General features: G+C 36.1%; 1 protein-coding gene and 1 long non-coding RNA gene across 3 annotated transcripts; both read left to right on the top strand.

The window, feature by feature from the left end:
- The first annotated feature begins 2,802 nt into the window (after window positions 1-2,802).
- Window positions 2,803-5,883, top strand: LOC108680787 (probable transcriptional regulatory protein FMG_0893). The gene is made up of 5 exons (XM_018169686.2): window positions 2,803-3,137; window positions 3,508-3,617; window positions 3,866-3,999; window positions 4,244-4,412; window positions 5,348-5,883. Exons 1-5 carry the CDS (start codon window positions 2,816-2,818, stop codon window positions 5,546-5,548), a joined length of 936 nt encoding a protein of 311 aa, XP_018025175.2. The 5' UTR covers window positions 2,803-2,815; the 3' UTR covers window positions 5,549-5,883.
- Window positions 5,884-7,524: 1,641 nt separating this feature from the next.
- On the top strand, window positions 7,525-17,024 carry LOC108680791. Of its 2 annotated transcripts, XR_001931447.2 has the most exons (3): window positions 7,525-8,006; window positions 14,182-14,306; window positions 16,887-17,024. It is a non-coding gene; the product is annotated as an uncharacterized LOC108680791 (long non-coding RNA). The 2 variants fall into 2 exon arrangements; XR_001931448.2 differs by lacking the exons at window positions 7,525-8,006; window positions 14,182-14,306 and adding an exon at window positions 14,855-15,230.
- The last annotated feature ends 1 nt before the right edge of the window (window position 17,025 follows it).

The following is a 17,025-nucleotide window of genomic DNA, read 5'->3' as shown; positions in this document are numbered from 1 at the left end:
ATATCTAAAAAAAGAACCAATTGACAATTGTGAAATTGTTTACCAGCACAATATGAAGATTTACTGTTCTTTTCCATACTTCAGCCCTGCATCAGAAGCTATGTCAAGAGAATTAAAATTCTTGTTCAATAGATACTTCCCAAATGTCAATCTTCATATTGTTCTGGTAAGCAATTGCAATGCAAATCTATAAAATAGTGAATGCAAATCTATTTTAAATGATACTATACAAATGTGCATAATTTATTTTTAATACAAATGGAAACAAGCATTATAGAGGACCTATTTGTTCATCACACTTCTAGAAATTATTGAAAAAAACATACAAATAATGCAAAATTCATTATAAAAATGGTTTTCTCTTAAGGGGACCGGCTACTCTCCGGAAAAACTTCTACAGTTATTATCCGATCATCATGAAACTTCACATACATATGTAAAGTGTGAAAAAATAACATTTTGCTCCTATGAATTTTTTGAAAAAATTGATAGAAAACGTGAAATTCATAGAAAACCGCCAAAAACGGGTACTACTTTAGAAAATCTATCTCCTCCTACAAATATCGTCCTACAAGATCGAGGCACGTATCGAGGCAGAAATTCAATAAAGTGATGTTCAAGTCAATAGGTATGGTCTTTACAAATCGAATGGTATATGTCTCATTGCTGTAGCTTTAAAACTCTAGGAGGAGATAGGATTTCCCTAAGAGCAGTAGGAGGTTTACAACACTCAAAAAACTGCCGTGTGGGACGTACAAGAGTCGTAACGTAGCCAAGATACCTTAATTAAGCCTCAAACCAAGTCAGCAAGGCATAGAGCGACTGGCAGCACACATCCCACCTTGCTGTCTTGATGGGCACTGAGTGTGTTGGCTGCTATAAACAATATTTGTAGTGCTAATCTCGAATTATCTCCCATTGAAATAGTGAAGGCTGCCCCCCACCGCCCCCCCCATTCTGCGACGCATCCTGTGCCTCAAAATGCAGGTAGAGAGATGGTTCTGGTACCGTTTGACGCGTCAGAAAGTAAGCTTTAAGATGAGTATAAGCACCGGATAATGCCATAATTGACCGCTTTACGTCAGACGTTCCTTTTTAGTGTGTCCAGCCTTCTAATTAATCCCATAGACATTACAGAAGGGGCCTCAAAACCGCCCCCCTTTAGGGAGCTGTCACGAAATCGTTTTTTGACGTAGAGAGATGATTCTGGTACCGTTTGATGCGTCAGAAAGTAAGCTTTATGATGAGCACAAAAACCGGAAAACGCCAAAATTGAAATTTTTAGGGTAGCCGGTCCCCTTAACCTGGGACTCTTCTCTTTTTATCCATGCAAAGAAATTGAATAAAAAAGTTTCATCAGAAGAGCTTGAAACAATTGCCATTTGAAAGGGGTAAGAGAAATGCTGTTAAAAGGGCTGATTGTTGGAGACCAACACATCCCTGCTTTGATTGTACCACTTTCGTCCCTTTTCCCAATAATGGAGCCTCCAGCACTTCTGTACTATCACATTAGCAGCTGCAAGCCACCTGACCATTCAAGTAGACCTTGAATGGTCAGGTGAACAAGACTGCTATATTAAGACCTAGCATCGACTGCAAACGAGAAAAAAATAATAAATGGTTGGGTTTGGATTGAGGTACAAAAATTCTGTCAGTGAAGTTTTCAAGCCAACACCTGCAAGTTTTTTTTTTCAGGCAAAATTGTTTAGTACAGCATATATTTTTTCACTACAGACTTTAGCAGAAGTACTTTTCTTCAAAATATCACTTCTCAGCATTTTTTCAGGGATTTTTAGAGATAGTAAACATATCAGTTCTTCATTTCCTTTATGCTACATAGATGTCAGAAATGTTGAAGTTTATACTACTAATTTTAGTTTTGCAAAATTTCAATTAGTTTGGCTGCTATAGCATTTTTACTCCATAGCAGACAACTGTTGTGATTTACCCTGCCCCTCCTATATTACCCTGTTTGACAGTAGCCCTTGTAACAAATAAATTGGCAAATCATGTTATATCTAGAAATGTTAATATGTGAATTTAGCTATCATATTGTGGCAGAATTTTTGATTAATTGGAAAAAAATTAAACCTTTATTGAGATGAATTAAAATTGTAATAGAACGATGAGATTCTCACATTGAAGATTGTTTTCTATTTATTCTTCAAGAGACCTCAGTTGCAAATGAAAATTCGAGTTGCCCATTCTTCTTCTTTAGTTTAAACAAGTGAAGTGTCAATAATCTTGTAGTGTTGAAGTGTCATTGGCCCATGGCTTGTTCTATTTTTAACATTTGAATCATGCCACAGTGAAGTTGAATTATTTTCAGGTAAATTTTATTTATACTACTTGGCTTTTATTTAATTTTTTTTTTCAACTTCACTGAGTATTTTGGTCTAAAACTTCTATAAATGATCATAAAATGCAGTACAGCTTGCCATGTCTTGTGATCACTGAGTGATCAGCCTGTCATTTATACTAATTTAAAGCAAAAAATAATAAATTTATTAGGTAGATGTAACTGAGGTCAAAATAATTTGTAGTGGAAGTTTTTCTGTGTATACCGGCACCAGTGTCTGTTTAGGCAGAATGTTGTTTTTATTAATTTATGAATGATCTTCAAAGATTATAGCAATTTCTTGTTATGGCATTGAGTGATGGGTGATTTTATGGTTCAAGATAGTTTATTCATGGATCTACCAGGTGGAGCGTTAGCCTGACTGTGACTGTGCTTCATTGCATGCCTGGCAGCTGTGAGTGTGAGAGTATTAAAGTAATGTTCATGTTCTTCTTTCTTTTTCACAGATGCAAATTTATGTTTCATTTCAACATATCCAACATGAGACAACTATATTGTGCAAACATTATAGTAAAAAATTTATTTAATACTACAAATAAGCCATTTCCTAATGCTTCATCAAGCATGCTTCATAGTCCCTCATATAGGGAATTATCTATGTTTCAACCATTACCTGTTATTTATCTAAATTTAAAGACTGAAAACATGATTTGCTTTCAAAAGAGGTTTGCTGGACATTCCAAATGGCAAAATATAAAACATACAAAAGAAAGTAAAGATCTTCAAAGATCCAGATTGTTTTCCAAAATTACGATGAGCATTAGGTTAGCCCTGAAAGGTTGGTCTTAAATTTTCATTTCTTAATGTGTATCTTATTTGGAGGACCATTTCCAATGTTCTATAATCTTTGCAAATAAATGTAGGTATACTTTTAAAGTATCATTAGAAGTTTACAAAGTCACAACTAGTTGAAGTTAAAAACAAAACTTGCAACTATAACTCAATGTTGATTATTCATTCTGGATGAATTGGTTTCTAATATTTTTCTTGTATGTTGAAAGATGCTGCAATATTTCCTTTCTTGCTTATAATGTTAGAAGTTAACTCTTTAAGTTCTTAATATAGTATGAACTTTAGAAAAAATGTGGCCTGCATCAAATAAAACTGAAAGCTATTTAGCTACTTGCTTACTGCCTTGATTTTTTCAGATGGATCTGCTGATCCAATTTCAAATAACAAGTTGGCTGCAGCTTTGGACCTTGCAAGGAAGAATAACATGCCCAATGCTACAATCAACAATGTGATTGAAAAAAGTCAAGTTAGTATGCATTTCTTGAGTCTTATTAGTCATTTCATGGCTCCATTTCCTTTAATCCATTTTCACAATTGAAATTATATAATATTACCATTTCTATGTTTTTTTAACTATCTACTCTGAATCATTTTTAATTGTCATTTTAAGTGATAAATAATCAAATAATTAGTCAATTGTCTTTTGCAATTATGGTATTACCTTCTAGCTTATGCTATTTTTTTTTATATTTATACTATTTATTTTTTCAACAGAAATCAATGATTAATGCCAAGGAGCATTACATAGCATTCAGAGGACCGGATGGTTTGTGCCTCTTTATCTGCGTCTTCACTGATAATATTAGACGTCCAAAGTCCTTCATCGGTGCTGTTGTCAAGAAATATGGGCAAGTTTATCAAAGCAATAGCCAATGACAATTCCATATATTTGCCAGTACTGATGTTAGAATCAATGCCAAAAGTAGTAACCAATCCTCCAGAACTGCATCCAACTCTCCAAACCCTCAGGCCAAAAATTCAACTACCAAAGTTTCTTGCTCACAAGATTTATTATCCCATTTCCTGATATGAATTTATCATAATCACTAGGTACTGAAAGAGATTGAATTTCAATTGATTGCTCTAACTCAGCTTCAAGGAGGAGAGACAACTGGGTGGTGTGCGTCACATGTTCCGGGAGCGTGGGCTGGTGGTGGCTGCGGCCAAGCTACAGGAGAAGCCTGTAACCATTGAGCTTGCTGAAGACCACGCTATAGAAGTTGGAGCTGAGGAAGTGGAAATCGTAGATGACATGATCCAGGTCAGTACACATGCCGTAATGATAACTATACCTACTTACGATTATCAAATGAATTCACAAATTATGGTGCATATTTTTTAATTCTAATCAAGGATGTATTTAAATTGCTCATTAAGCTGAATTTATCATCTATGATTTGTAAATGTTTCTCTTAATACGTATCGTATATTAGCTGTTGGTGTCGTATTAAATCCTTTTAGATTACTGATGAATTTAGAAGCGCAAGCCAAAGTGGCAAATGGGACACTTGAGTTTAACTTCTTACATTCCATGAAGTACAGCAAGATTCTTTCTGATATCTTAGGAATTGTGTGATATTTATAGTATCTATGATACCGTCGTTAGATTGGGTCAAAAGTTAAAATCTATTTTCCAATTTTTCGTTTTAACATGAATACAGAAAAGTCTTAGTGTTTTAAATATGAAGCAGGAAGATGTTCTTATGTGGCCGAAATGTTCTGGAGATTGATGTAGAAAAGTCCTGACGGTCAGGCTAATTAGATCAGAACCCTTCCAAATTTTCATGGAAGGAACAACAACAAAAACGCCACATGCATGTTTGCCAATATGATGCAATGATGCAAGGCTTAGATATTCTTCATCGAACCTTATGAACTCAATTATTGCGCAAATTAACGAGTATGTTTGTTATGTGCTGGGTACACGTCACGCAAAGAAGCGCCGGTTCATGACGTCTGTCATTGGATCACGTATTGGAAAACGAGAGATTATCTAAAAACATGAAGAGATTAGAGATTTTCATCACCAATATCCTGATTTACTTCTAGATTTTGTTCGACATCTTATAAATACTAACGTTTGTTTCCATGATGCATACACCGGTCTTCTTATACGACTCAATAGGTCAATAAAAAATCGAATTTGCTCCACGTAATAATCGTAATAATAATAATAATGGATATTTTTTTACGCAGTTCTGGTGTGCGGCGATGGACATTGGTCAGGTTCGCAGTGGTCTGCTGGAGTTGGGCTACGACATCGAGTCCACGGATGTTGTTTTCATTCCCTCAAACCCCATCTCCTTAGATGAAGATAAATTAGACAGCTTCATCACGTGTGTCAACAAAGTTGAAGACTTGGAGGAAGTCGTCAAGGTTCATGCCAATGTTGTCTGAAGTGGAAACTAGAGAAACAAATCTTCGACATGACCTTCAATTTATACGGAGAAAGATTTGCAGGTGTTTATGATTTGTTATTCATTTTCGTTGTTTCAATTGCTACTTATGTGCTGTGAACTTGATTACTTCAACATCATGTTTATGTTTCAAATTGTTAAACATACTTGCAGCAAATCCTGCTATTCACGAAATACATCTGATTGCTGTGTAATAGAAGTAATTTATTGCACATGATAGTAACTTTTTATGATACTTCTTTGTACAAAGCGCTTCTATTTTACTTAGCCTGCGAACTTTACATTCTAACAGTGAATGAATAAATTTGTCATGCCGATAATCTGCTTACCCTTAGACGTGAACTCGTGAAATACTTCATCAAAGTTACACGAAAGATAGTAATTCTACTGAGTTTAATCACATCTTCTTGTTGATTAAGAAGAGTAATTATGTCCTACTAACGTTGTACCGGTAGAAAAGTTCGTGACCAGATTCTGGTAGGCAATCTAAAATGACTGGTTATTAAGAAGCAGATTTTAAATAATATGCGTTTTGAAATTACTTCTTCAAGTAAAGACCATACTTCTAAGAAGGCCGGCGTCTCTGATGTTACACATGTGCAATAAATTTTTTATTTTCACCACTCGTCGCGTCTCAACTGCCTGGAGTGAGATGAGAGCCCAGATGAGAGCCCAGTATACGTAATACGGATGAGAGCCCAGTATAATCAGCAGATTTCCTCTTTTTGACTAAGTAAGAAACAGAATTTATAGGTTATTGAACATAAACACACAGCTGTAATTAAGCTACCATCTGATAAATTTTTTCTGACGTCTCGGACAAATTTGCGGCTGGACTCGCGGCCGTTCTCCCCAAATTCAGTGAGCAAGGAATATCTCCCAAAGTAATGAACGTAGCTCGATGAAACTTGATACACGTATTCATTAGGACCTAGCGGTGATGTTCAGCTTGTGAACATTTTTGGAATTTCACCTTAATTTGTGAGTTACATGACGAAACGTGCCGAAATTTGTAGTGAGCATGACATTTCTTCTAAACTTACTGTACATTTTTGAACGAAACTTTGCCTATAGAAACCTAACCTCCCAACGGGGATGTTTAGCTCGTGACAATTTTTCATATTTTGCTTTAGTTTGCCAGTTTTTTCCACTCTTACTTCATTCGTGATTTAAACAGAAATCTGTTCAATATTTTAGGAGAAATTCTATGCTCACTGCAAATTTAAGCACGTATTGCTGTTTAAATCACGAATGTGGAAAAACAACAAAAGAAGGCAAATCTAAAAAAATGTTACGAGCTAAACATCACCGTTGGGAGGTTAGGTTTCTATATTCAAAGTTTCGTTCAAAACTGTACAGTAGTTTAGAAGAAATGTCATGCTCACTGTAAATTTCGGCACGTTTCGCCATATAAATTACGAATTAAGGTGAAATCTAAAAAAATTCCACGAGCTAAACATCACCGTTAGGTCCTAATGAATACGTGTACCAAGTTTCATCGAGCTACGTTCATTACTTTGGGAGACATTCCTTGCTTACTGAATTTGGACACCGGCCGCAAGGCCGGCCGTAAATTTGTCCGAGAAATTCTGCAACTGCTGTAGAAGTATGAGATTCCTTACAAAATTTTCTTCATACAAAACAATTGATTGACTGCCACTGATTGACCTCTTATTTGGTGATTCTGTCAATTGATTCATGCATTGTCTCTAAATTTACTACGCAAGTGTGCAAAATTCAGATAAATTGGACCGGTAGAATTATGTTAAATATCGATTATAAGAATTGAAGCATAGAAATAAACAGCCAGAAGTGAAGCAAAATAGAAGTGTGGTTAGAAAAAAATAGAATAAATACTGATGCAATTTTACTTTAGAGCTACTCCTGTTGTGACCAACAATTGGCGAAATATTTTGGAATTCTGACTCATGGTTCTGAACTTCTGACTACCATTACTTACGGTTGGCGGGTTGGGATAGTGTTAAAGATTATCGATTTTGAAATTTGAGTTGATTTCTCGACTGGGCTCCCAATACTGTTTATTTGTTAGTCGTAAAAATTGTATAGTTTTTCAAATAATTGGTTTTAATGAAGACTTAGGGTAAGCTTCGAAAAGTAAAGTTTTTCCAATAAAGATACTGGCCGTTCAGGACTCACTCTTTGAGTTGTAGTTACTGATCGAAAACCGGCAGCGAAAATTTTCTGTTTTCACTTTCAAAGAATGTGTGAACTCCAAAGTAATTCGGCATTGCAATGAAAGTCCTCGCTACGATACGCCGCTACAGCGTATCAGTCCTAATTCCGACGATTGTTGGTGGATTAATTTGGGCTGATTTACGTCACACAGCTCAGTGGAAGGCTGGTCAAGTGGATCGTCTTGAACAACTAAAGAAATCTGATTAGTATTTGGCTGGAAATCAACGGTCAACATGGCATATGTGAGTTAGCTTATAACATAACATATTGATCTCGGCAGTCGGCGCTGAAGTGTAGGCTTGATGTGGCCTGTAGCCGATTCTTTTCCTTTTCGTGCCTTGTTCACAGGAGATCTAATATCGTTTCATTTGACAGGATCTTTCTTCATACAAAAGCCTGATGCTGTCTTTCACTGACGTGAAAATTTCTCGATATCCTACTTTTCTCGTTTAGTTAAAGATTCAAAATTTCAGATTCCTTGAAATCGTTATGAGCCCGGAGCTGCATAGGTAAAACTTGTAAAATAGGTAATATAAAACTTGTAAAATCATAGAGTTAAGCAAGACGAATGATATTCTACATCCAACATATCCAATTCCCAACTTCGGCAACTGGAAATCTAGAATATCAGGCTTGAGCAAAAGTTGCTCATTGATCATCATTATGGCTGGAGATAGGTAGCCTATATGAAATAAAATATGGTGTATCATTAATACTATTATACTAATACCTAGTTTAGTTAACTACAGGGTACAGGGTGTGCCAGAGAAACTTACTTATTTGAAAAAATTCCTGTGCAGTTAGGTTGGTTGGGTGGAGGGCCGAGGGGCGACAGGGGGTGCATCTGAAAGAGAAAGTTCCCAAGTTTGTTTCTCAAATTTTTTCAAATAAATTTGCTGCTGTGCAAGAATTAACTGAACACAATTTTGTTACCTGTCAAAGTGCATGTGAAATGCTGGTTGACAACCTGCCTGAAGACGCGGTCGTTTTTTTCAGTGACGAGGCTCACTTCCACATTTCCTGCTGCATCAACAACCAAAACATGCGTTATTGGTGTGGTGTAAATCCACGTGAGTTTCACCAGAAGTCACTTAACTGTGAGCAAGTTACTGTCTGATGTCACTGAGTAATGTGCAACGTCAGTAATGGGAATAATTGGTCTTTACTTTAAAGAAAACGAACACGCAGTTACCGTTAATGGAGCTCATTACAGGAACATGATCTAGGAATTTTTTCTTCCAAGACTCAAAGAAATGTGCGTTAGGATTTAGGAATGTGTGGTTTCAGCAAGATGCCACTGTGGACAAAGTGTCAGAATATTCAAATATCTTTGGCGACTAATTATCAGCTAATTTTATGCCTTCAGAAGATATTGGCGACAAATTTACCTTAAAATAATTCATAACAAATGTATAAATTCACCTTCGGCGACTCCGCTACCGGAGACTCCTCTCAGTCTCAGCTGACCCGCCTGGTAGGTAGAAATGACGCGACGCGCTATCACAGGCTCACAGCCACGAAAGAATGAGCCTTCTACTAGTACAAAGAACTAGTTAGACTTCAGGGTTTCACTATGTCATAGCGATACCCAATTTCCTCAGATGACCAATGACAATTGACGAGACAAACGAAATTCAAGTAGGAATGTTCATTGAGTTTACGGCAGTATATAGAAGGTTTTAAGCCAGCAAAAGTGAAAAACAATTACCCTTGTATCGGTATATCGTCATACAATTGAACCAAATACAGCTTAAATGTAATGCTGGTTGTCCACGTTTTGACAGAAGGTGTTAATTATTTATAACTTGATGCAAGGATTTAAACGTCATTTGATCAATGAAAGCGGTGAACAAATTGTACCCTACTCTGTTATTTCTACAAGCCCTGTCTCTTTCTATGTCATATTCTAGAAATTTCGTTGATAGCACTGCATCCAGCCGGTGTAATTTCTGCACTTGACTACAATTGATCCCGTACTCAGTCATTCACTTTACGGTAAATTGAAGGAAACTCTGGTTTCAACCATATAGGGAGAATTGCTGCATGTTGTTGGAACCAAATGTTTTCATCTTCTTTCTGGCGAGCCCTTGAGTACATTGGGTGATGATTTTTTTGTGGAGAAATTCTCCGAAGAAAAGACGAACGATTTCAATCTTCAGAGTAATTTCGAAATTAAAATTTCAACCAAAGACGAGTTGGTAATTGTGACTCTCGATGAAGGCAAACTTTACTCCCTGATTTTCTCAGACTCAAAGCTCTACTCTGCTCTTGGTAAAGAGCTCTGCACGGTCCTTGATGTGGCACTGAGTTTGGGGGGCAGTGAGGCCGTTGCAGAGTCGTATTATGCAGTAATGAAGTCTCAATGCCAAGACGGAGGCCAGGAAAATGAAACCTTAGATATGCGGACTCTCGTTGACTGGTCACTACCATATGTTATACAGTGCCCGAAAACTATTGCAGAAATAGCTCAAATGTATAGAAGCGGGAATGCCCGTGCTAATGTCGGCAAACACTGCTCCCCAATCTTTTATGATCAACGTGGTCGCGCGTCTCAAAAATACGTGCACAGTAGAGTTCTAGACAGGCTGATGGCAGCGAAAAAAGGTTTGCCATATTTTGATTAGACATATCAAGTGGTAAATAAATTAATAGATGATTAAGTTGAGAAATGGATTTAGACACATGAAAACTAATTCCGTCACAACTTTAATTGGACACACACAGATCGTTCCAAGCTGTGTACAAAAATTAAAATTTGCTTAATTAAAAGCTTAATAGTTGTTAATTAAAAGCGTAATTAAGTAGTGTTCACTGTTCAATATTCATTAGTGTTCTAATTCAGAGCCATGTTGTATTCCAATACAGCTCACACAGCAAACGGAATTCGAACACGTGGATGACGGCATTACATATCAGTAGAATTTGAAGCGCGGATGGAATACGCCTCACCACATGCTGAATATTGCCACACACAGTGACGGAATATAGGGACTTGGTAGGTTTCCATTCTAAAGGCTTTTTAAATAAATATTTCGACATTTTGTGACGTTTTGTTGTTGCTTTCGTGTTTTGAGACTCGCATAAAGCAAACAGAACTTGAGTAACGCATACAGTTATTTTTTTATAGTTTTTAATTTCTCGATGCATCCTTAATGTGACGGAATATACCTTGTTTACCCTATGGTGTATCATTAATAGTTTAGTTAACTACAGGGTGCGCCAGAGAAACATACTTATTTGCAGGGTTGGCGATTTTTTTTTATTTTTTTTTAAAATCAAAAAAATAAAAAATCAATGATTTTTTTTGATTTATTTGATTTTTTTTGATTTTTTCAACTTTTTTGTATTTTTGAGGTGTTATTTTTTATGTTGCAATTAGCCTACTAACAATAACAGTATATGGATCATAATGGATGGCTAATAAGGGCACTTATTGCCTTCAATAATGGCCAACAGGTCAAGGTAGTGTTCACCACTTAGGGATTTTTGGGTAAACAATTTTTGATAAGTCTATTCATTAGCTTTGTAAAGTTTGTATGGAGCAAGGTAATGAGCTAAATATTGACCATTTAACTGGCTTCAACATACAAAAACACTTGAGGAATGCAGATCTCCTAAACATTGATGAGTCACATAACAGATAGGTAGCTGATAGCACAGTGCACAGCACTATCAATAGATCTACTAGTTTTATGTCCTATAAATCTACCAGACTCTACCCTCTATACACACCGACTAGTAGTGACTGAGTGACTGACTGCACTGTTCCCATTTAATTCAGACCAACAAACCAATACTAAACATAAACTGAACGATAACCAAACAAACCTCATACAACTTGAAACGAGACTTAGTTATGAGAAAAGCTAACACTGTTTGAAATAAACATGTGCACAATTCAAATATTTTATATCCATTCACTGCATTTAATTATTTTATATATAGTTATGAGAAAAGCTAACACTGTTTGAAATAAACATGTGCACAATTCAAATATTTTATATCCATTCACTGCATTAAATAATTGTTTAATATATAGTCTTATGATTGTAATTATTTTGTTTTTAGTTTTAAATTCACATATTTTAAGATTGAAATTAAATATTTTAATTAGAATACTCGTATTAGGATGGAAAATCTTTCTAATTGCCTAAAAGGTCAATACAATCTCAACCTTTCAATATACAGGGTGGGGCAGAACCNTGAATTTATTGCGACATCATTTCCCCGACCGCCTCATCTCTCTCAGAGGCGATCTCCAATGGCTGCCACGCTCTCCAGATTTGACTCCATGTGATTTCTCTTTATGGGGTTATTTGAAATTTCTGGTTTAAGTGGATCAACCACGGACCATAGCACACCGCAAGAACAACATTTGCAGTGTCATTGCCAAAATACCGATTGATATGCTGCATTGAGTGGATAAAAATTTCAAAAATCGACTTCATCTGTGTATGCGCAATGGGGGCCGTCATTTATGAGATGTCATTTTCAAGACTGTATTAAAAAAAAATTTGGGAAACTGTATTCTCAAAAAAAAAAAAATTTTTAAAACAATAATTGGAGTACTTTTTTTTATTGACCTTTCAAATAAGTAAGTTTCTCTAGCGCACCCTGTACATTCGGAAGAAGTAAGAATTCTAGAAATAATTTTGTGCTACAAAAATAATAATGCAATGTTTTTTCTTTTGTAGGTACCTACAATTTTACTTAGAATTGAACTAAGATGAGGAAAGATTCTTATTTTATTTCATTTCAGTAGTAAATATGGTAGTTCTTCTCTGTTTATATGGTCTTCTCTGTTGAATGTTTTTTCTCAATTTCCACTCCAGAAATTGACAAGGGCCATAAAAATAGGTGAAATTGTCCATGAGAATCAGCATTTTTTATTTGAATCATAGGTGGCATCTGCCAGCTTTCCCAGTTCAACTTAAGTGAAGCAAGGGGTTTGGCTGTGTGGGCTTTCTTTAATGAAACTTTTTTCATTTAGACAATCATTTATTTTGCAAGTTCTTGCTTTTCACATGTGTAGCCATGTTTTACTGAGCCATTACCCAGAATTGCTGGAATCAAATTTTGACATTTTTTTATTTTGAACATAATTTCTCGTGCAGGCTAACTTCACAGATCAGTCATACTGCTAAGCCCATCTTTGTGGTCCTGGCAATATGACAGATTTTCTCTGACATAGTGGAGGCAGAAGCCTCCAGCCAAGTTCTTCTCAAAATAAACTTCATATTTGGTATTTCAACCACAATTTGCACAAAATTCTTCTTGAATTGGATTTTGCATGGTCAAAAATCTTTTAATACATGCACCTGCAATTGCCTGTCACATGTTGTGTTCAAATTTTATTTTAGTAAGTATGTATGTATAAATGACCAAAATTGTTTCCAGTTCAATGTCATCCACAAGCATGGGTGATGAACAGACAAGCTTGATATTTGTAAAAAGTATACATTTCAATTATAAATGAATTTGATGTGTGTGTATATATATATTAACGTGGTCTTGTTTATTGTATCTGTTGTTCAGAGAAGTGTATTAATGGAGTTGGGGGAATTTGAGTCCGATACTATTTGTCAAATATTTTGTCAAATTTTGTCAAATATTACAAGCCATACATAAATGACTTGCATGGGTCATGGGTAAATTTGATAAAGGTATCTTGCTACCTCTTTCAGTAACATTTATGTACATCCAACTAAAAAGATTTCCCAAAATACTGGGAAATCTTTTGGGAACATTTGAAGCAGGTTTCACAAACTTCTTATGTAAAACCTGATTCAAATGTTCCTCCCAAGTCAAGAAACATATACTAAAGCTGCAAGTAAAAATGCAAGCTTATTCAAGCAAGTAATTACTTGTATCAAAGTTATAACATTCAAACTGCTAACAGGTTTATTGGTGAATAAGATATCCTGCAGTATTTGCCACTGTAGATTATAGACTGGACTTGAGTCTTGAACCTGCACAAGACCTGGTTTCTACTACTGTTTTGACATCATTAGACCAGCAGCTAAGCTGTCATCATCTTTTGTAATTCATTGTATGATTTCAGATCAAATAAAATACTCCAATTACAGAGCATTGATCAGTTATCATTATATACTTCATTGATATTAAAGATTTGTTGCCCATACTGTTTGCTAGTTTTTTGCTGGAACTAAGATTTGTAACAAGATTACACAAATTAAGATCAATACAATGACAGAAGACTATAAGTGATATCAAATTATTTGCCCTGCACCTATCATCTGCGGAGATTGACCAAAGACTAGATTTTTATCATTGTGGACTCTTAGGTAATAATTATTACCAAAAAATTTGTTGCATTTACTAAATGTTGAATTCCAAATAAATGTACTGAATTGATGACTGTATGATCAATATAATTGATTGTTGAATATTCTACAGACGAATTTCTTCGCACATGTTACCCCAAGAGCGGTAAAGTGGCATCTCATGGCCATAGTGTTTGCTGGCTATCTGGCAGGCTGCACTCTGGACTACATCGAAGTGCGGCGCCTGACGCTCTTCAGGTATTTTGCATCTCACGTGATATTTAATAAGCAATTGAGTTGTGCATAAATAAGCTCATTGGTTTTCAGGTACATATTGAGTACTGCATCCATAAACTCTTCCCTCATCAGGTATACATGAAACAAGGCAATTGAACAGTACACTTGCATCAAAAAGTATATCCAGATATATTCTTTACCACAGTTTTCAGTGTATGATACCGCTTTCTGGTTTACTTTTTTGGTATATTTAACATTCTCTTCATTTCCTCATTTCTCCTCCACTTCCTAGTGCATCAAATCAAACGTAAATTTGGTAGCGTAATTGTCTTGAGACATTCAATAAGGTGCGTTTATACAATGGCTACCTAGGAATCAAATATAGTGCACGAGGCTCAAAATGTTGCCCTTTTGAATATTGATTCGTAGTGGGGAAACTCAGGACAAATACTTGTGCAATCAGAAAAATACTGTTTCAGACATATGACCCGTACACTGTAAAGAAACTTTGAACTAGATATTTATCCCTATTCATATATCACTCTAAATTTATAACCCAATTGCTGGAACTAAGATTTGTAACAAGATTACACAAATTAAGATCAATACAATGACAGAAGACTATAAGTGATATCAAATTATTTGCCCTGCACCTATCATCTGCGGAGATTGACCAAAGACTAGATTTTTATCATTGTGGACTCTTAGGTAATAATTATTACCAAAAAATTTGTTGCATTTACTAAATGTTGAATTCCAAATAAATGTACTGAATTGATGACTGTATGATCAATATAATTGATTGTTGAATATTCTACAGACGAATTTCTTCGCACATGTTACCCCAAGAGCGGTAAAGTGGCATCTCATGGCCATAGTGTTTGCTGGCTATCTGGCAGGCTGCACTCTGGACTACATCGAAGTGCGGCGCCTGACGCTCTTCAGGTATTTTGCATCTCACGTGATATTTAATAAGCAATTGAGTTGTGCATAAATAAGCTCTTTGGTTTTCAGGTACATATTGAGTACTGCATCCATAAACTCTTCCCTCATCAGGTATACATGAAACAAGGCAATTGAACAGTACACTTGCATCAAAAAGTATATCCAGATATATTCTTTACCACAGTTTTCAGTGTATGATACCGCTTTCTGGTTTACTTTTTTGGTATATTTAACATTCTCTTCATTTCCTCATTTCTCCTCCACTTCCTAGTGCATCAAATCAAACGTAAATTTGGTAGCGTAATTGTCTTGAGACATTCAATAAGGTGCGTTTATACAATGGCTACCTAGGAATCAAATATAGTGCACGAGGCTCAAAATGTTGCCCTTTTGAATATTGATTCGTAGTGGGGAAACTCAGGACAAATACTTGTGCAATCAGAAAAATACTGTTTCAGACATATGACCCGTACACTGTAAAGAAACTTTGAACTAGATATTTATCCCTATTTATATATCACTCTAAATTTATAACCCAAGTATTGAATTACCCGCTGCCTTGTTAAATGTTTAACCGTTGTTTGAACTTTCGTACTTTACCGGGAAACGTTGATCCGTAGCTCGATCCTGTGGTGTGATACGGGGCCGTATTTTTGCAGGTAGCCAGATGGCTGGCTTATATCCCAGGTTCCCGTGTCCGTCCAAGCGTATTGGCTACAATGGCTTGACTTTACGGCCATGGCGTTGCTCTCATCCTGTTGTCATCCCGCTTATACTGTTGGATGTGACGATACGATAATTGTTGCCCAGTGTTCATTCTTGTGATTCTTTGAATTTATAAACACTGCCACTTATTATCTAGAGGCTGTTAAGTTTCTTTTGGTCGTACATAAATGTAGATAACCCTCACTCGTTACTTGTAGTTTATTAATACCTTCATTCAGGGAGTTGTAGTTGTATCAATTTCTCGACACTTCGCGTGGCCATTTATATTTAAAATCTGACGAAACTGCCGGGCCACGGCCGTGGCCGCCACGACGTTTGCAGAGCTGCAGACCATGGCCAGTGATGGGTAGATCCCAAAAATTTTTCTGGTGTGAGCTTCTGCACTTTTCATTAGCAGTCAACCCGCACGCGTATTTCTCTGCGTGGCGAAATCTTTACAAGGAGATTTTCTCGCGCCTAGCCCGCCAACGTTTCATGCAAATAAACTCGGTCGTTCGGGTATCTAACATACCTGTATTACACACACAACAGCGCGTGAACATACATCCCTAGCCGTCTATACACCAGCTCTCTGAATTTCAGTTGAATTTTTAACCCAAGGAACTACTTAATTTTCCCTCAAAATACGTTCTATAAATCAGTATCATGATATTTCCTGCTGTCAGAAGTAAATCTGTTTTCTGAAAGGAATCTTGAATGCACTTCAATGCACTGGTAGGGTCTTTTTACAGGATGGAACCGCTCTTAAAAGAAAGAAGATGCCTAATTTGCAACTTGAGTTAATATATTTAATGCTGATTGCTGATTTGTTTAACTTGAATAAACTCGAATGAACAGACATGTATTAAGATGTTGGTCTGGCGCAGTAACAATAGAATTCAACCTGAAATATGTATTTCCACTGGATTCTAATCAACTTATATCTGGCAGGGATAAATCTGCGCTGTTCTACCGCGAGCTGAAGGAGGGTGAAGAACCATCCTGGCCTAAGCGGCACAAGTTCTTCGTTTAAACGCCATCTACTGCCTGTACCATTTGTAAATCTCTATCACTAAATTGCAAATTATCT

The sequence above is a fragment of the Hyalella azteca genome, unplaced genomic scaffold (assembly GCF_000764305.2).
Source record: "Hyalella azteca isolate HAZT.00-mixed unplaced genomic scaffold, Hazt_2.0.2 contig6742, whole genome shotgun sequence".
Lineage (NCBI taxonomy): Eukaryota > Metazoa > Arthropoda > Malacostraca > Amphipoda > Hyalellidae > Hyalella > Hyalella azteca.
This window is presented reverse-complemented; position numbering and strand designations above follow the sequence as displayed.